At 37.2% G+C, this 21,395-nt stretch overlaps 4 protein-coding genes across 6 annotated transcripts in view; 3 read left to right on the top strand and 1 right to left on the bottom strand.

The window, feature by feature from the left end:
- Positions 1-21,395, bottom strand: part of LOC115233691 (cilia- and flagella-associated protein 298) — a 52,661-nt gene that overhangs the window by 13,537 nt on the left and 17,729 nt on the right. The gene's annotated exons all lie outside the window — the stretch shown is intronic.
- On the top strand, positions 9,028-12,272 carry LOC115233689. The gene is given in 4 exon segments (XM_029804248.1): positions 9,028-11,128; positions 11,131-11,170; positions 12,144-12,162; positions 12,165-12,272. Coding segments are annotated over 4 exon segments (1,461 nt in total). The 5' UTR covers positions 9,028-9,825; the 3' UTR covers positions 12,264-12,272.
- On the top strand, positions 13,248-18,524 carry LOC115233692 (protein tipE). 2 transcript variants are annotated; one of them, XM_029804255.1, is made up of 4 exons: positions 13,248-13,531; positions 13,607-13,865; positions 14,034-14,207; positions 14,533-18,524. In XM_029804255.1, exons 1-3 carry the CDS (start codon positions 13,282-13,284, stop codon positions 14,203-14,205), a joined length of 681 nt encoding a protein of 226 aa, XP_029660115.1. In that variant the 5' UTR covers positions 13,248-13,281; the 3' UTR covers positions 14,206-14,207; positions 14,533-18,524. The 2 variants fall into 2 exon arrangements, with proteins under 2 accessions (XP_029660115.1, XP_029660114.1); XM_029804254.1 differs by having other exon boundaries at positions 14,034-14,201; positions 14,533-18,520.
- The window catches only part of LOC115233690, an 11,726-nt gene continuing 10,126 nt past the window's right edge, over positions 19,796-21,395 (top strand). For both annotated transcript variants that reach the window (XM_029804251.1, XM_029804249.1), the window contains exon 1: positions 19,796-20,466. The gene's annotated coding sequence lies outside the window, so the exon portion shown is untranslated. The remainder of the gene's footprint in view (positions 20,467-21,395) is intronic.

Raw genomic sequence — 21,395 nt, 5'->3', positions numbered from 1 at the left:
ACAAACTTACCTCCACAGTGGCAAAGTATATATCTTACATGACAGTCTTTGAACAGTCATTTGCAAATGGATTTTGCTCATCTCGCAAGAATCTAAATCCCATTACAACATATTTCGCGATATTCTTGAGCCGTTCCATTTTAAGACACCTCAGACATAGTTGGATCTCAGACCCGGTCTCAGCCCCGAGAGACTTCATCGCATCATGTCACGCAAAGAAAGCTCGATCGCCCCTCTCTCCTCGGGGTCGACGTAACGGTACCCCCTATGTAGAAGATGCGAGTGCATCAGGGCTCGGCGCCCTCTTCCTGTGCCCCCTCATCATCATCATCCACCTCCTGCTTGTCTTCCCGCGTTCCTCGCTCCTCTGCCCTCCTGCCGATCTCTTCTTCGTCTCCTACTTTTGTTCACTATGTCACACTGTTGTCCACCGTGCACATTTGATCCCGCGAATCACCGCGACGCCTTCGTCACGACGCCCTGGCCGTTTGCCGTGGATAATGGATAGAAATGGGGGTGCAGGAAAGAGACAGGATAAAAGGGAGAGGGATAAAGAAACAATATACCGTTTCGCGATTTGCGTGGATTACGACGGAGTCCACATAGCGAACGCTTTCAGCGACGAGCTTCCATCGGCAGCTTTCTTGACCGAGTCACGTGCGAAGCTCTCGTCCTGACCGCGGCGCCGACGGATGCCGGGCTACTGCAGTCAGTGGAGCTTTCGGACGAGCTTATTTTCCCGACGTTAGCGCCAACGACGGCATTTCGTGGCATCGACCGCCATCTCCGTCGCCGCCACCCCCAACGCCGAGGATGACGACGACGACGAGGGGTGATCCTCCCCTCCGTAAAGCTCTGATCACACTTTTTGCGCACGCTCTCTTTCTCTCTCTCTCTCTCTCTCTCTCTCTCTCTCTCTCTCTCTTCTGCGTCTCTTACGATTACTTTCCGCGTACAATTTATCGCTATTGTTGTCTGTCGGACGACTGTTTAGCGATTTATATCACTGCAACTTTATCCGAGCTTTACTCCAAACGATACCGAAACCTCCTTTATTTCTGCGCGCTCTCTCTCTCTCTCTCTCTCTCTCTCTCTCTCTCTCTCTCTCTCTCTCTCTCTCTCTCTCTTCTGCGTCTCTTACGATTACTTTCCGCGTACAATTTATCGCTATTGTTGTCTGTCGGACGACTGTTTAGCGATTTATATCACTGCAACTTTATCCGAGCTTTACTCCAAACGATACCGAAACCTCCTTTATTTCTCCTTTCTCTTTCCTTGTATAATCGGCCTTTCTTCGAAATTTTTCTTGTATTCTTTAATCATAGAAGAAGTATGAGTTAGCAATCTGAGACTTTGCAATGTGATTCTCAGATCTTTTTTTAGAAAAATACACGAATTTCGAACATGTGCGATTATATAATTGAAATGTATGATTTATATGAATCTGCGTTTTATTTATTTATTTTTTTATTATTTTATATAACAAGATTGCAAATTATTTTATTATATTAGAATTATTTCGATTTTTTTGTCTTTAATGATACTATCGCAATACTTCGTCTTCCCTGTATTTCTTATGTTTTATTACATATTATTTATTTTTATGCAGTACGCAACTCTCGAAAAGCAGTCTTTCCATTGATCCGAGATTTTCGTAGGGTCGGCTAAGGATAATGATAATTGATTGACTCACTGTGATTAAATAGAGTTGAACACAGCGAGGTCATCTTAGTCTTATGCGTAATAGGGGGAAACCGAGATTTTATTACCGCTATTCCACCGTTATGACTAATGTATGCTTTAATTTCGGATGCATTCTTAGGATTATTGCTTGGAAGATGTAAAAAGAATTGTAGCATAATGAGTTGATGTAAGAATACAAAATGCTATTCTTCCTCCTCTCCATCTACTTTCTTAGAATTTTATTTAAAGAATTACAATAATTACAACGCAGTAATGTTCATATATAATAATACATCTATATATTCTTTTATTGAGGAAAAGTTTATATTTAAACAAAATTCGGTTTAAAAAAATAAAGTCCAATGAGAATTGTCTTCTTTAAAGACCAAATATGCTTTCTTTTTGTTTGACCATCAAGTGATGATATTCTCAAGCTAAGAGGGAAAACCAATAAGCACTCTGGTCTAGTTGGAGTTTGGAACAGTGACAAAGTCACCGGAACGAAGTTAAGCCCTTCGTCAAAGTTACAGCCGAGATGCAGAAATTTGGGGAAGGCATTCTTCAATCTATCGCATGGCTTCGATAACAAATTTATTTTAAGTATATCAAGTTCGTTAATTGGCATTTCTCAGGTGTTATTTTCCCAGGTGCCTCGAATGGTTATTATTATCTCACCGGATGACGTAACTCTAAACGATCCGGTCGACCGGATTTCAATATTCATTTCCTTCTGACGACGAAGAAAGTCTCAGTTATCACGTAATGCAGCTTCTGTCATCGCGCGCTAAATTGTGTAAACGCTATTAAGGAGGATGTCAACCGACTCGCAGCGGCTTCGATTAATACGGCGAACGCAATTTATTGTATATTCTTCGATATTTCGCGCCATCATGACTGCAAAATGTGGAACGCGCGATTCGACTTTTGCGATTATCAAATCTGATTACGTTTAAGTTCGATTAGAAAAATTTAATTTAATCAACAAATAAAAGAAAGATGTGAAACAAGAATAAAGAATAAAAATAAACATCAATTTGTATGGCTAAAAATCAATATTACCATTTTTCTCACAATTAGGTTTCTCGTTCGAAACAGTCTTAAAAAATGAAGACTTTAAAATCTTCAACATATTGAAATATATGGGGTTGTTTGGAATATGTGTGTAATCTTTTTTACTTTTAAATGTTATAACAGAATATTTTTCGATGATTCTTTTGTGTACCTTACTTTTTCTTTTCTTGTACACTCGAGGACATCGCCAACCTTTATTAAGATATAAACTGCATACTTGAACGTAACTAAAGTGCACTCGGTTCTGAATGCATTATATAAAACTAAAAGATGCTTAGCAATAGTTTATTATAACATCATGAGAGATCCATCATCCTACAAACTTATTTTCATCGATATTACTGCTTATTATTTGGGATTAAACTTCAAGTTATCGAAGAAAAAGAAGTATATATATTATATTGTTTATTTTTTATATAATTACATGAATTATAAGAGAGATAAAACAACTGTCATTTATATTATATATCTATTTCATATATTTATATAAATTATAGAAGAAATTGGTTAAACTAAATTTTTGGCTAACTTTATGATAAAAGTATTTTTTTTTTGTCTCTTTAAGATATCTTTTATCTCTTTTATTTCTCTGTTTTCAGTAACATCGAAACAGATAAGAAGATATCATGACTTAATATAATTGAAAAATTATAACTCTCAATATGTCAAAAATATAAAAAAAGAAAACATCAGATCTTCAGTAATATTGTAATATTAAAATGAAAAAGTCTTGAAACATTAGTATCATCATACAAATAATTGTGGTGCTGTCATTGTATTATCTCTCTTTCTTTCTCTCTCTATCAGCGGCATGTTGATCACTGGCATAATGAGACGACTTGACCTTAACAATGTAATCCGGAATAGTTTCAGACTGATTCGTCCCCTTCATTGGCAGTCCTGCGGAAAATTGGCCGACAACCAATGAACCGAAATATAGGCCAGCTTCCACGGTCGATGTTAATTTCACATTCGCCCTTTTCTCTGTTTTCGTGCCATATCGAATGCAAAACTGCTAAGCCTTTATTAATTGCGATTCAGTACGAATTGATATCAGTTGACTTTTTATTTGTTTTGGCAAAGAAAGACAGAGAGAAAAAGTTTTCATGTCGACGAGATTAAATCAGATAAGGTCATAATCTTAGAAATAACGTTGCAGAATTTTCTCAAATAAATTTTAATCAAATTTTAATATAGAAAAACACTTGAAAAAGAAAACTCTTTTGTATATATGCATATCTACGGTTTTCACTTTGTTTCAATTAATAAATGTGACATACATATTATGAGTATTAGGTATTACCAGGTAATACCGGTGAAATAATACCGGTTTTAATCTCATAATAAGGGATTTCATAATGACCATATTTCACAACATGTCGGACGATAACACAAATCCCGTAAATCTCGCTTATTAAATCCTGGATGATTAATTGATAAGAACGATCGATCACTCTCGCATAAATCGCTTTAAGATATTTTAATACAAATATTTTAAAAGTATCTGTATTTTACCAACAATCCTGCAATGATACTATAAATTGATCGAGTTAAATAAAAGATTAAAATTTTGATATTTCTCAAGTTATAACTCAAGTTATAATTAATCACAGTCTGAGTTTTTTGCAACGTTTCTTCTTCAGAGAGCACGAAAATACGGAAGAAGCGAAGGGATGAATTATTGGTGATATTGAAAGCCATTTCTATTTACGGCGATGAATGCGCGCGCGAGTGGTTGCAAATATATTCCTCGGATGAGCCGGTGCATCGATGCAGCGCTCGTTTCAATTGAAACTAAATTAAGGACGCGCTCGAAATTAACACACATTCCGTTTACACACACGCAATTATCAATTTCCTGATTGTGAAAACATGTGAAAATGATAGATACGCAAGAAAATACGAAGAAAATAGCCAACATCCGTAATTAGGACATTCCCAGGATTCCCTCGTGAGAGTAACCAGTCCCTACGAATCCCTAATTGGTTCGACGAATCAGCGATGCGAGCCAAGCGCCAAGGAGAACAAGATTCGATCGATCTTTCTCGGCTTTCTTTGTTTCCCAGGTTACTTTTCGTGACGTCAACGGGGAGAGGATCGTGGTGTCCTTCGACGTGGAGATCCGCCGGCGATCGGAACGACGACCCGAAACGGAACGCACGGGCGAGTCGACGGGACATATCTCGGAATTAGCGTGAATTGGTTCAATAATTGTAGCCGGATATTTGATCTCTCGATTCTCATTTGAGTCATTTGTTTCACTCTATAATCGTCGTGATGAAGCGTCCCTTGATCGACGCGCGTGGGCGGCACGGGAGCTGATCTAAATGTGCGTATCGCGACTAACCCGCGATGACGAAACGCGTGGTGTTGGTAGCAACGCGCGGTGATATTGATTTTATGATACAATACGGCAACTGCGAGGTGGAGCCGTTGCAGCTCCAGTGGTTGTCGTATACCGCCATATTTGTTTCCCTCGGCAGACCAGGCAAGACTGCGGAAAGCGGATTTTCTGCGGTTTCTGACGGACCGGCGAGTCGTCTTGCCATTGCGTAAGTACAGATTGGAGAACTTGGACGTAACCCCCGCAATCGTCCGCGCGCGTTTCCCGCTTGCGGGAATTCCGGGATGAGCGCGGTCTTCGAGCGCGTAACAACCCCCTCGACGCGAGCGGCGGCGGATTCGCGCTCGCGACGAAACACGCGTAAACAATGTGTGACAGGTGCTTGACAGGTGGTTGTCACGACAAGAAACTACCCTCCCACGATTCTTTTCTACGTGCTTGAGTGCTTATTTGCTCGAGTGCTGCTCATGACGCGTGCTTGTCATTCGAGTGCTTGATGTCCGCGTGTCGCGAGAGCCTGCGACGATATCGCCGGCTCAATCGATGAGGAAGGCAGGAAAGCAACAAACTCTCTTTTACATCTTCCAAGATAGTTATGGTGATTGATTAGTGGGCTATACTGAATTATTTTAATGCCGACAAAATTTATTTAAAGAGAGTGAAGCGAAAAGAAAAAGCTGCAATGATATCGTTTTCAATGGACATGATTAACGTGCCTTGTATTAGGGAAAAAATGATGTAATGTATGGGATAAACCTAATGAGTTTTTCCATACGTCTTTCTTAGATGTTTTTTCAAATCTTTCCACAAAATTTAACGCTAAAATAATATTATCGTCAAATGAAAACTGTAATCGCAAAGTGGCATTCCACTTGATTTAACTCGTGTAATTACGTTTTTGCTGCGGCAAAACAGGAATCTGGAAACTTTCTTCTATATTTCTTATGCCTTTACATTATGAAATTATTATAAATTATAAAAGTGAAGTTAACCCAAGTGTAGTCAGGGCCGGCAAATCTAGCGTAAAAGCATATTTCAATATCATTGCGCGATCGATCATTCATTCTCGACTATAACACGTGTCAATCATACATTTGTTTGTTTGGTTAAACGAAAACTAAATACGTTTATGTTGTTTCTGTTTTCTCCTCGATACATGTACAATGTTCATTGAACAATAGTATCCACAATTTCCATAAGATTTATTTGAGAGAAGGAGAAAAACGTGAAAATTTAAGGACATGAGAGACGTTCATTTTTGATATCTTTAATATATAAAATAATTTTATTATAACGTCTCTCTATATTATCCTTAATATATTACAATATATTATATTCAATTTCTTTTTATTATATTCTCTTATATTATTTTATTGATTTTATTCATAGCGTAGTTGAAAACATAATCATATCTCGTATAAAAAGTTGTGGCGCCAGCTGGAAATAGATAGATATCTATAGTCTTTATAACTAGATGTAAAACATATCCTGTAAAAAAATAGTAAGTGAATTATTATTGAGCGATAAAGGTGACGCTGGTCCACCGATAAATTGAGGATACATACAGAAATATGTCTGTGTCGCGCGCGAAAGGTCTTTGCGCTGAATAATTTAAAACCAGGTGATCGATTCTCTCAGGTGAGTCGCGCGACAAACTCCATTTCAGCCGACCTCATTTAGGATTCGATCGAATCGCATAATTATACTGCATAATAACATTGATGCGCACGTTTCCATGTTACATATTTACAATCGCGTATCTACACTCATAGATTATTAATATGAAGAGAGATTACAACACATATATCTTTCTATCTTGCAAATCCGAGATCTTATGACATTTTAGCTTTTCAACGATAGTTAATGATACTATTGTTCTTTCTAAAAAATAAACTTGTATATAAAATAATTAGCTTAAATATACAAGAATTGATGAGAGACTTTAATTATTACTTATCGCTGTTTTTCTTTGCCAACGCTACATAATTGGAAAATTTGGCTTAAATTTAACATATATCGCATGTTCCAAACGGTCCACACAAATTTTTGTGTTAATTTAACATAATATGTGGATATGTTAAATGATGACATTAATATTATATTAATATTTTAAATTGAGAGAGAATGCAAATTTCATAGTAATTTAAAATGAATTTTGCGTAAAATCAACATATTTTTAATGATAAAATTAACTTAGAAAAAAAATTATTGACGGTCTGTAATCATTCTCACTTTTATTATAGAATAAAATCAACATTTTTTTCTGTAAATTTTAGCAGATAAATCCTGTCATTAATAATACGAAACATATCTATTGTATAAAATTAAAGTACACATTATGTTACTTTTACTCTTTTTTCAGTTGTTTTAATAATTTAACATTTGAGTTCAATTAACACAACAGTAATATGTTAAATCAACATATGAATGTATTAAATATTTAACACAAAAATTTTAATCGGCATATTTTTTAAGAAAACAAAGTTTCTAACTGTGTATTCTAACTCGATTATCGCATGCGGACTATTTATACAGATATAGATTTAATTCGCTTCACAACACAAAGAGATAAGTCAGTTACTGCAGAGAATCGCCCGTGCTGATCGATACGAAATATTGATGTTGATATGCGCGCTAGATTTGACTTGCGTGCACCGATGCGGTAAACGATAGGCGAGAGATGGACGCGCGTTTGTGGAAAGCCGCATAAAACGGAGGCGCCACACCGTCTGAGAGCTTAACGCTCGATAAAATTACGTTATATGTTACATGCAAATCTCATTTTTTTTCGCTCGCACTTTCTCAGCGTTCCTTCGTTCTCTTTCTAGACAAACTTCACTTGTCGCGAAGGTCATTAGCGAAACCGTGTCACGATATCGCGACAGGCTCATTTTGCATAGCGAAATAAAAAAAATGGTTGCTTTATTCTCGAAAGAAATTTTGTATCAAGAATATATATTTTTTTAATCATCGAGAAAGATCAGATAGATCTTGCTTATTGAAAGGATGAGAAATCGAAAATTCACGATGAGATTGTACATTTATGTTCGCGGAAGTTGTAAAAGGTTTTATAGAATTTTTAGAGAAAACATATACTCCGATAAATTATAGAAATATATTGCTTACAAAAGTTTACGACTCTGGAGCACCAGTTGTCTCTAAAGGTCCGCCAGAAATCGTTCTCAGAATTGATCTGCGCGATCATAAATATCGACGACACTAATAAATGGACTCTCGTATGTCTCACAGCTGCCTGTCGGATTGCAATTGAAAACACGAAGGATAAAAAAAAGCTACACTGCGTGCTAGATATTGTCGATCATTTTAATCGAGTGCATAAAACGTGGATGGTGTTGTCGACCTAGTTGAGAAACTTTGCATAGGCCATCAGCCGCAATGCGTATACACCTAATTTCACATCTGTATCAAGCAAAATTATTTTGCTTTAGCCTACTTTATTTTCCGTTACAGTTTCTCTACAATTTTATCGTGATATACTTGACTACTTTGGAAACTTTCTTTAGAAAAAAAACGACGTCTAGCTCCCAGTTTAATACTTGATTCAAATTCAGGTTTATAATTCTAGGAGTAAAAATTTCTAAAAATCGAAATTTGATTTGAGTATTTTTGTAAGCTGTTAGCCTTGAATATACAACAAAAAATAATAGATGTCGTTGTTTCACTCGAGAATTCGTACAAATTGTGAATTTACGTCGTCGTTTGACGCGTCGACGTGCCGGAAATTTTGAAAAATTGCGGCCGCAAGTCGCTATGTCTGGAGATCATTCCGCATCATCCTCCTCTTTAGACGTTTTCGCGGCATATAATGACGTCAACTGCGGTAAGCGTCAGCGCACATTGCAGCTCGACGACGCGCAGTCGCGCGGCGACGCGGATCGATGCACGTCTTTGCGAGGGTTCCATATCACACGAGGAAACCAGGATAGAGTATGCGCGCGGGTGGTGGACTCGGCCTGCGGTAAAAAGGAGAGACTTCCCTTGCGGTAAAAAGGAGAGACTTCCCTTACGTGGAACCCTGATGTGAAACCGATGATACAAATGCGTGCGCTCGCATCTCTACATAAAACGGGCTTCGATGAGCTCGCGAGAAACGCAAAGATCAGTGCTAAGTGCTAACACGTATTATTCAAGGAGAAGAGTTAAAGCTTTTAACGTGCTACGTCGAGCTTGCGATGTAATAACGGAATGTTGCGACGATGCGAATAGTTTTGTACGCGTTGAATTCTGCAAGATGTAGAAACCCAGTGCGGGCGGGAAACACAACAGAACTCGCGGCTCTTGGTGGTTGAAATTCTCTGAGAAATCCGCCCCGATTGATGAAGCTGTCTCCTTAAAGGTAATTTCTATTTTCCGTCCAGTAGCACGCGTCGCGGACCTTATCGAACGAAGAGTTTCTTATATAACAGCCTGAAACAAATATATGGCTTGATTGAAAGATCTTTATTTGGCATATCTTACCAGAATGTTAGAAAACTCGAAAACGAACCATCTTTACAAATGCTGAAGCAAAATATCAAGGATCTCCGACTGATTTATAGACTCTATTAAATCATCGTCGACTTCACTTCAATCCAAGCCAATATAAATAGCATGTTAATTTGACCTAATACATTAGTCAAACACTTTCGCCCGCATAAGATGGACAAGCGCGAGTAGAAAGACGGTGGATTGGTGACCGATCGAGTAATCAATCCAATCGAAGCAAGATGCCGAAACCAGTCCCGGTCGAGGACCTGGTGATACCGCCGCAGGATAGCCGCATCTGCGGCACGATCTGCATCTGCCAGATGACGATGGTGCTGTCCTCGGTCGCGTTGGTATATCTCACGGTCGCGATCTACATGCCATGGGGACGGGCGTATCAATCGGGCATCAGCGAGGTGCCCGCGATGTGCACGACGATTCGCGCGGTGAACGCTGACAATTGCGAATGGGGCAGCTGCGGCGAGTGGTGTTTGTCCAAGACGTCCGGGCCGTGCGCGCAAATTCACGTGAATCTACGTAGAAATGGCTCGAGGATCCTACTAGCAAACTGTACGAACACGACGAACAAAACGTGCTACGGCATCGATCAGGAGAACGCGAAGCGTTCCAAGTGCATCGCGGACGAGTGCCGTAATCTCACCGGCACCTTCAACTGCTCCGCGGGCACCTGCATCAACATCACCGACGCCTTCGAGTGTATGTTCCACGACACGGATTCGCCCCTCAAGTGTTCCGGTCGTCGCGGCAAGATCACCTGCATCGACATAGACGGTTTGTTTAACTGTAATCGCGGCACCTGCGAGCGCATACGTACTCCATACAATTGCGACCGCAGGTGCGTCGACATCCCGACCAGGAACAAGAATATGATCCTCATGAGCGGCGACAAGGTGTACCTGAGCCAATGCGAGCGAGCGATAGATGTGGAGACCAATCGAGAGATCTGGCACGAGGATCGCGGTGACATCATGATGGCGTCTTGCTACGGGATCTTCAATTCCACGATGGGCGTGGAGGCGGTGGATTGCATCAACGGCTCCGTGCTGGAGAAGGATCTGCTGACCGATTTGACCAACTTCACGTACCTGTCCTATCTGAATATATACGCCACGAAACCTCTCGACAAGCACGTCGCGCCGCCGGAACAGAGTTTGATCATCGCCAACGAGAGCCGATTGCTTATCAATCTCGAGGGATGCGTGAATACACTTCGGGACGAGTGCAAGGATTTTCTTCACAAATACGGGAAGGATGGATCCGATCATAACGCCCGTGCCAGATTCCCATGTTACTACGCAGAGGACAACACGGGCATTGTCGTGTCTCGTTTCGATCTCGAAACGACCTATAAAGAATTCTTAATCGCCCTATTGCTGCCGAGTATCCTGTTTGTCATCAGCTGTCTGACATTGATCTTCTGTCAGAGGACAGTCGTCGTCGGGGACGACGCTAAAATGAGGTTCAAGGGCAAGCCCGGCACGCTGGTCTCGATAGAGAGGAGCGCGTCGGGTAACTTAGGGGATGCTGGCGGAGGAGATTCTGTTATGGCGCTCTGAGATCCGTCACGTAAGAAACATTTCAGTTCGGCAGAAAATGGTCGCGGTCTTGAGGCATGGTTACGTAGCTGATTATATCGCTGCATTTTCGACCCCTCCAAATTACAAAAAAAAAAAAAAATTAAAGATTAATTTCTTCTAATTCAGATCAATATTTCGCCGATTTAATTAATTGTAGAATCATGACTTTCATTCGATCGAAATTCCAAAGTACAATTGTTTTGCGATCGTCGTTTTGCGATAATTACTTTTACATTATAATTAAATCTTTATCATTGTAGCAATTTCTCTTAGTTTAAATAAATAAATCTAAATCGTATATACATATACATATATATAAGTAGCATGGCATGATATAAAGAGATACTGTAATTTTAATAAAATATAAATTGTAGACCTAAAGAATAAGTATGTTGAATTTTTCTTTTTTTCCAATGCTGCGTTCTTATAAAATCTTTTCTTTAATCTTTTGATCTTAAGAAAATGTGTATGTATGCGTAGGTGTGTGTGTGTGTATAATAAGCTTTGGATATTTTGTAGAATATTTTAAAATAAGAGGCACGTGTTTTTCTCTTTAATATTTATTCTAATACTTGCTCGTATTCAATTTAATTCCACACAAATCACTAAAACTATAAGATATATAAAAACAAATAATAAAATATATAAAATATATAAAAACAAATCTTGTATAAAAATCCTATGATATTGACAACAAAATTTAGAAATATGGAGATGTATTTTGAATCTAGATTTAAATTTTTTGTTCGTGGATTACTTTTAAACTGACATATTGCTATTATTTATTGAACTAAAAATCTATAATAGAACAGATATAAAGAGTTGTTTTCCTCTTCTATTTCGTGTTACTCTACAAAATCCAAAGCTCATAAAAATAGGGATGAGAAATCTGCAAACTGTTCCTCGGTAGACAATTACGGTCATTTTTATCGCAATATATATTTCTAATGTTGTGTTAACAGGCATTCCCCTCCTGGAGGAGAGTCCGGCTCGTCAGTCGATATTCTCCCTGCGCGGGCATTATTGAGGTGTGGGGAGGGGGGGAACGCGTGATCAAAAAATTCTCATCTTGCAATTTATAAAGCAAAAAACCACACGTGCACATTCCTGCAAAGATATCAAGAAAAACTGAGCGAAAAAACGGAGGAACGTTTATAAAGAACAAAAAATATCGAGGTCAAGAAGAATTTATCTACTCGCACTGCCTGCACCAAATATTTGGAAGAACGCACATGCATGCTTATGTGACATGAAGAGGCGACATCACGACATCGAACGTACAATTCGGCACGATTCTCTCGTTGAAAAGGACATAATCGCTAAAAAGACAAGATTTACTCGAGTTTGGCATCTTTCACACACGACACATTTGTAGTCTTTTAAGAGGTTCCCCTTTTCTGATTGATTTGCCGTGACCAATAGCCAAGAGTGACTACCAAAGGACGCGCCTTGCCGATGGATGATCGACTCGAGACGAGCTCTCGATAACTTGCTTACTTAATTATTCAACTCGTAACCATTAGAAATACACGAATAGGCATACGAGTAATATCCAGTAATATCAGCGCAAATCGACGGCCTACATAAGCTCGAAGATTTTCTTCATATCAAGAATCATTATATTAAAAGCTTAGAATTTTTCAAATCGGCTCAATTTTTATATTTATAGGTCCTATTTTATTTGAATTAAACAAAATTGATTTTTAATTTTTTTTTGATTAATCGTTATTTGATTATCATACTTATCAGATTTTACATATCTCGTTCAATCTCGAATATTTTTGGATTGTATCTTAAGTCTCGTTCTCTTCAACATCGCAGATGACCTAATTAGCCCGTGTTACAGATATAATATTCTCCGTTATCTCAGAGAGTCAAGGAAAATTATTTCCATTTCCGCTGTAACCGTCGGACAGGAAAAATTCGCGGTGCGAATCAAGATGCGGTAAGACTATAAAAGCACATCCTAACACGCGTTTCAATTGGGCCACGTGAATTGTGGCTGTCCGCATCCTCTGAGTATTTTCAAGTGTTACGAGTAGGGCCCACAAGTGGCCCACAAAAGCCGCAATCATTGAGTCCGACGAATCGACAGTGATAATGGGCGTCCAGGTGGAGGAGTCCAAGATCGGCGCCATGATCGAGAAGGCCAAGTTTTACACTTCCGTCTGTCTGGGCACCACGGCGATTCTCGCAGTCTTCGCTTTCTTGTTTCTGATACCGTTCGTCGTCGAGCCAGCGATAACGACCATACTAGCAGATTTTTCGCCGCATGCGGTCGCCTGCGTGACAACGAGTCACGTTTACGCGGAGGGTCTCAAGAACTGCTCGTGGGCAAGTTGCAGAGAAGGTGAGTCCTCGACCTCTTCCTCGGAATCTTGTCTCTTATCAAAACGTAATATCGGCGATGTCGTTGCCATCGTAGGTTGCACCAGTGCCGCGATTCGTTGTCATCAGATTAAGGTCAACTATACCAGACTCCCGTACGAGGAGTTCGTGGCAAAGCCATTGGGCTCGGTGCCGTGGGACGTCGCCGACACCGAATTCTTCGTGAACACGGAAGGTTGCGGTTACCCGCCCAGGGTTAATTGTTCCACTTTCGCGAAGAAATACGCCTACGAAAATACGGGAAAGATATTTCCCTGCTACTACAGCAGAACGCATCCAGAAACGGTTGTTGCAAGGTACGATCGATAAAGCGAGATATCGAGGAGATTCAAACTCGTCAAGGTGTCGCTGAATAACATAAGCAATCGTGCATATAATCGGCAGTTATCATATACATATATAGATATGTATGAACGTCGATTTCTGATTAGTCCAAAGCATAGCGCGCTATCTTATATCCGCAGATATTCGTGGGATGAAAATCTCAGGCACTTGGTGTTGGCCTTGATCGTGCCCATAGTGCTCTTCGCCGCGACGCTCGGCGTGCTATGCTACTGGTATTGTCCGCCGATGGGCAAAACCTGCGGCGGACCAGGTCGCAATCTCATCGACAAGTATGCTAGAAAGGAAGAGTAAGTGTATGTATGCAGCGCCCGATTGTGGTTAGCAGAAATCGTATTTTTCACAAAATTACTTTTGAAGTTTTAATTAGGCGACAATATCGAATACTATAAATCAAAAATATCAAGCATCGATAAATCTTTTGAATATTTATTTCATTCTTTTAAATTATATTAATTTAAAAGAGTAATATTCAATTTAATTAAACTCCACAAATATTTTTTTCTTTATTTTTGGCACTCAAACATTTTTTTATTTATAAGATTCAAATTGTCAAAGTAAGTCCTTTGTATTTTATGTGACTTATATTTCTCTTTCGTAATATCGTTCTGGCTTTTACAGCATCTTGGCAGAGGACGAGTTCGAGGAAGACGAAGAGGAATACTGACTGCTACCAAGGGCTCACCCCCCGGCACGGGAGTGATGCCAGCGAAATAATCTCCGAATGGCTCCAGCGTACTTTACCTTATAAATTTAAGCGATCGAGAGTAATAGTGTTTTTTAGAAGAAAAAAAAATTTGCCGAGAGCGAGCAAATGTGTCTCGTTGTTATTGCTTCTTACGAGTTTACTTTAAACTATGCTTCTAACGCTGCATCCGACTTGTTTTGTTCTCTAAATCTGCTCTGGATCATGCTTTCAATAAATGAAACGTACGTCTAGGTTTATGCCAGTGATATAAAAATATTTTTCTCTTTTTCTCTCTCTCTTTCTCTCTCTCTCTCTCTTTCTCTTTCTCGACATTACGATTGTGCACTGAGATTAGTTGTATGCACTTATTCGATATAAAAATAACGTTGGATTTACATAAATAATAATTAGCAAAAATAAAAAGTAACAAATCGAAGACCATCATTCGTAAAGAATCGCTCGGCGCGAGTCTTTACGAAGATTAGACCTTAAATTTATGATGTAAAGTAGGCCGTGGATGTGAGAGCACGGACTTTTCAATCATCTATCAGTATTCGATGAGGTATCTAGTTCGAAACACATGGCAGTGCCATAATGTATTAATAAAAAGGAAATAATATGTTATACATTGCAAATTAATTCAATTGATAATATCAATATCGAATGCTAATGTCTGTTAAATTATGTAACAGCATATATTCTGAAATTTTGTAGAAATCAACGACGGACTTCCGTGTGTTTCGGGCTTAACCGTGATAGAGGCGCGCCTTCCTATTTACGTGATAATTTAAGCAAAAGAATAGTTTTTAAACGGCACAGATTTTAGGTTTTTTACAGCAGCAGCATCGGGTTTAGACTAAGTTATACGGCCGTGAATTTACGACTGAAGTCACGTAAGCTGCCCTTTCGCGAAGTATCGATGGAAGCAGTGCGAGCTTGCGGCTCGGCGCAATTCATTAAGAAACGGACTCAAATGCGGACTCTGATAGGGCTAATCGCGTTACTCGCTACACTATATCACTATTGTTATGTTTCCGAAATTACTATTTAATCGTCCCTTTCTCTATTCGAATCATAAGGATAGGTTACTTCCTATTTTGCAATTTTTCTTAAATAGACAAGCTACTTTTGTATATTTGAGAAATGCATAAACGATATATTTCAAAAATTGAAAAAGAAATTTTTTCTCGTAATTATCTTCTCGAGAAACAGAAAAAGAAAACAAAATTTTGATGATGTACATTTTATAAAGACTCTATCAAAGGAAAGCAATTCATTCTTGATATCACTACTGACATTCGAAAAAATGATACAAACGTGATGTATCGAACTTGTAAATATATTCTATGAAAGAAAAAGCGTGAAGCAAGTGACGTGATTCGCTTTCAAAATCCGCTTCCGCACCAAGAAACGTAAGTTAAGGCTAGACCGTAAGTTAAGTCTGTGAATATTACCGATCGTAATACAATCGCGAAATCGATATAAGAGTTGTTACGAATTTTGTACGCGGACGCAAAGGTCACATCGTGGATTCTAGTTAGAGAAAAGATATATAAATCTAAAGAGAGAATATGCGCGTGTTATATAACTAATGCAAAAAAAAAACGCACTTGAGAACGCTGACATGTATCGTGCGCATAGTTTATAGTCGCATATAGAGATATAAAAAAAAAACTTTTAATTTGATTGTTGCAAGGAAGCGCGAACTACGTTCCATAAGCTACGAAACGACGTTGTTCACTGTTGAATTCTCATGAATCGTTAGCAATAATTAAAAATTAAATTAAAAATTATAAATAAACTAATGTAGATAATATAAAAGTTATTTTTAATTTTGATTGATGACGTTACACTAAAAACAATATGAGTATGTATTAGACAATTGAATTCATTCGATTTATGATGAATGAAGAAATTAATATTTACAATATTTAATTAGTTAATTTCTCAAAATGTGTTTCTCGGTTTTGTCAGTTGGTAGTTGAGTTCTATAATTATTTTTTTTTTTTTTGAAAAATGCTACGGATTGTATGTTTTAATAACGTTCGTTTCTAAGCGTATGGAAAGCATGTCGTAACCCTTTACATCATAGGATGGTTGTGAATCCTTACTCGGCCTTACTCTAGGTGTCCTTGATGTTAGAAGTTGCTCCCATGAGGCAGCAGCTTCCCGTGGACCCTGTGTTTTGGCACTCATTCCCCACTCAAAGCTTGCTAGTCTAATTTCCGTTACGACTGATCATCTGATCGTCTATGAATTGCGAATGTCCATCGATTTCATCCCGTATTAACTTAACGCAATTTCGTCCGATTCAATTCTCTTTCATCGTCAGACAATATGGATAACTTTAAAAATGCGAATGTTAAATTTGAATCATGTGTGGTACATTTGGATGACATTCAAAAGAAATCAAAATTAAAGACCAGATGATCTTAGATGAATATTGCGTTTGAAACACCATCGGAGCATCGAAATACAAATCGAAAGACTCCTTTTGTCTTCTCATGCACTCTTTTTTTGCGACGACTCTTGCTCAAAGATGCTCACAATCAACGAAACGACGGCGCAAATCAAATTCACGTGTATCCGCTTGTCGCGCTTTTCGCAAGTCGCAAAAATTGCAATTTAGTTTGCCGTCAAGTCATCGCAAGATTTTTCATCTTCGGTTAGAATTAGAACTCTTGTGTGATATTAAAATTCAAGCTTTCAAGCGAAACACCAAGAAAGCTTTTACGCGGACAATCTAGAAACGGTGATTCGCGTATAGTCGCAACTCTCGCATCACATATATCGGTTCTAGTGCCAATTAAATTCGCTAGCCCGACTAGCCGATTGCAATCGTCGTAGACAGCATTTTGATAGAATATTGCGAGAGAAGATTATGTATTATATAGAGACTGGGGATCTCAAGCAGATATGGCTCTTTTCATTGGATCACTTATGCATGGTTTTGTTCTATGAAGAATTTGAAATTAAAAAATTGAAATCTCTAAAACTTTTTTTAATCTTCCAGTATTCGGATAAACTTTCGATTGAATTTTGTTTTAAATAAAAAATGTGAAAATTGATTAAAAAAGAATAATAGCGCACATAAATTTTTATCATGAAAGTATTCCGAGTAAATATGCTTAATCTGTAAAAACTATTCTGGAAGATATTATCAGAAAGTTTATTAATCATGAATTATGTATATAAATATTTAAGAAGTGCAAATATTTGTTTAAGATCCCTCTATAGATAGGTGAACAAATTCTAGTATAATTCAGATAATTTATATGCAAGAGCGAAAAATGTAGCGTAAAAATTATTCAAGCGATTTTAACTAACAAGTAATTTAATCCCGCACGAGTTGAATAATAAAACGAGATATTACAAATTCTATTTCTATACACGATCTATATAGCTATTATATTTGATCTGAAAGTAACGATCGAGCCGATCGAGCGCTGTTTGGCTTTGATCGATTCGAAACGCGAGTGCATGCACACATATTATTACAATAAATATTACAATAATTATCTTTACATATTATATGTCCTCTCTCGTAATGTTATTTGACTACTGTAATAGTACTCGCACTTACTACAGCTGGATATTTATATCATGCCGACATTATTTCCCTCTCTCTTTTTCCTTATATGCAAAAAGATCTATAATATATTAATATATGAATGAAGAAATATATATATATATATATATAATATATATTCTTCGAGATGCCTCCTTTCTCTCTACTCAGAAATTTTCAAATCGTTCACTGTTTCATAAGCGTAACTCTATCATAGATATATATATTGTACAAAATACATATATATATACATATACGGTATATGTAAACCGTGCTCATTCTGCGATAAACAAACGGACTATTGTAAATAAGAGATATTGTACGACTTCGTTTAAAATATATAAAAATATCGTTTTCTGTTAATAGCGCCGATATTTTTTACTCATAATTATTTCCCTGAGGTTCTATTTTCCGAGAGGTAAAACAAATTTTTATTTCACATTGTCAGTAAATTGAATTAATTAAATTTAACAGAAAAATAAATTTTATGTTAATATATAATACATATATTATATTCTTTTTGCTTCTCATCATTTCTTGGCATTTGTCGTAGTATTTATATAAATTTTTACTGAAAAATATATGAGTAATATATAAATATGTATACATACTTTTATTTAAATTATTACGAAATTGCTTAAGAAACAAAATTATTTCGTTTAAAAGAATAGTTTCAAAGAGCGAGAAATATATAATCTGCCGACAAACTACTATAATAATAAAATTCAATCGTGTTACGTCTCAACTATGACATTACATGAAAAATCCTCACATGTATTATACGAGGATTACATAGCACTAAACGAAGACATTTGACCTTTTGCTCAAGGTCATAGTTGTAATCCAGTAGAACTAAAACTCCGCCCTACTGAGCTGATATCGAGAGGATGAATCTAAATCGATAAAATAGATACCGACTGACTTTGTGTTTCATAAAGCACTATACTTATAATTTATGATGTGCGATAAATGGCTTCACATTGCATAATATAAGATCGTTTGGATATTCCATTTGCTGACAATTCTACAAGGTGCAATTTTGATTATAAAATAAGATAATCTAAGCAAAATGAATATTACAAAAACGAATAATATTACAAAAATGAATAATATTACGAAATAAACGCAAAGTAAAATAATGTACGCAAAATGATAATATCACTTTATCGCACGTTATATAATAAAAGTAAATAATTTTCTTTCTTCTATTTTAAGCAACTGTACTATACAAGAATACATGTGAAATTACATCGTAATCGCGAAGAATAATGATATTTCTACAATTTTTTATACATATAATTTATGTAAAAATATACTAAATTACTTTAAATACATAATTAAATCATTCTTTAATACTGTAAAATAAAAAAACTGCCGTTTATAAATTTAAAATAGAAATTGCTAAATTTTATGAAGCTCTTCATCGTAAACAGTTACATTTTACGTTCACATTCAAAAAATTTTGCGACTCACTGCCCTATCATAGAATGAGGCAAGTCTATAAACTTGCGGTTCAATCAACGTTTCATTCTAGTATTTCACCATGGAAGAGATTCCCACCCCCATGAAAAGCGCAATACACGACCACGGCGCAAGCTCCGTGCGAGAGAGCTTGCGAGTCTCACCACTGACTGGCAGACTTGTTTTCAAACAGTGGTCGAAGCTGGTGAGGGCATAGCTACTTCGTATATGTACGCGTGAACGCGACTCCCTTCTTCGAAATGAAAAAATTGCGGCGAAGAGATTATCGTGTGAATCATGGACGAAAATACTTGTAAAATTATCGTTCAGCCTCGATGACCCAAACTCATATTAATCGCGCGTGAAATTAATCCTCGCGATTAAATGACATATAATTGGTTCTTGCGATCAAATATTATTTGTGTAATTATCAACAAAGTGTAAATTTTTCAGTGAAATGTGAGGTGAATGGAAAAAACGATGTACGTTATTGTATGGAAGCGAGTCGCAGAGAAAATATCGTGAATTCTCTTTCTATCCTGATCTGAAAAATTCATCGAATAAAATCTTGAAACATGCAACAATTTTTAGAACATTTTTCAAAGATACGTACTTAATAAAAACATAAAGAAGTTACAGTAACTCTGTCTAACTGCATTTCTTACAAGATAAGGATCGGCGAAATTGTGCGAAAAAATTATCGTCTTCTTATACAAGAAGAAAAAAGCATAATTATCTAGCATTAACTGTTTAAAATCAATGATCGAGCGGAAAAATCTTTTTATTTGGAAGAATACTTGATATCTTTGAAAGGCTGAAATATTCAACAAGCTCAAAGGTAAAGCAGTTTTGATTTTATTGGAAATTCGTTTCGCACGAGTAGTAAGTACTTACGTTTAGTCGGACAGTGGACACACACATTGCAGAGTGTTATAAATCTCGCAAAATTTTCAAAAGAAACCAAAGTTCTTCCCGAAAAATTCAAATTGACAAACAATAATTTTGCAAAAATTATATTTCCCAATTGTTTTTGTCGCTGTCAATAGTTTTTACTTTGTCAAAGAAAAAAAGATAATAACCAATTTTATGAAAAAAGAGGAAGAAACTCGGAAGATATAATCAGGACATGCACGCGCGCGATAAATCATTCCTAAGGGATGACAAACGCGGTTAAATAGCATGCCTATTGTTTAGCGACGTTCCAGGAGCAAGAATCTCAAAGGTATTACCGGCAAGATAATCGTTTAGCCCAAGGTTATTCGCAAATGGAACAATTATTAAGGATCGTACTATCGTAAATGTCCTCCAGACAAGCATCTCTCTTTCTTTCTCTCTCTCATATACAGAGATCGATTTTCTTTTTATGAATTTAGAATCGCAACATTTTCCTGTGTGTGAATAATAATGCGGACATTATTTTAAAAATATATCGAAGGGAATTTTACGTAAACAAGAAAGTGAAAAACATCTGGAGATATTAATTTCAAGAATGTATCAGTTTAAAGCATCAGTATATTAATTACAAATCGACGTTATGCCAACAAGAACTCGGAAACGATATAAAGAACGATAGAAATGATGTCAATGATGTCATTTCCGATGGTAATGGCAAGCGCAAAAATTTCTAGAATTGATAGCATCTTCTTTTTGTAAAGATCATTAAGCGGTCGCACGCTAATGAAGTTACGTATAATACGTGGTAATTGTCCTGAGTATATCGGGCGATCGAATGTGTTTAACAAAAGAATAGGGAGGGTCCGCGTCGTG

This window comes from Formica exsecta, unplaced genomic scaffold (assembly GCF_003651465.1).
Source record: "Formica exsecta isolate Colony F162 unplaced genomic scaffold, ASM365146v1 scaffold182, whole genome shotgun sequence".
NCBI classification, from domain to species: Eukaryota; Metazoa; Arthropoda; class Insecta; order Hymenoptera; family Formicidae; genus Formica; species Formica exsecta.
This window is presented reverse-complemented; position numbering and strand designations above follow the sequence as displayed.

Bases quoted from the DNA above. Each gene is read 5' to 3' on its own strand.
- LOC115233692 (XM_029804254.1), top strand. From the start codon at position 13,282: ATGGGCGTCCAGGTGGAGGAGTCCAAGATCGGCGCCATGATCGAGAAG. The intron at 13,532-13,606 runs GTGAGTCCTCGA...TTGCCATCGTAG, and splicing joins GTGGGCAAGTTGCAGAGAAG to GTTGCACCAGTGCCGCGATT. The intron at 14,202-14,532 runs GTAAGTGTATGT...TGGCTTTTACAG, and splicing joins AAGTATGCTAGAAAGGAAGA to CATCTTGGCAGAGGACGAGT.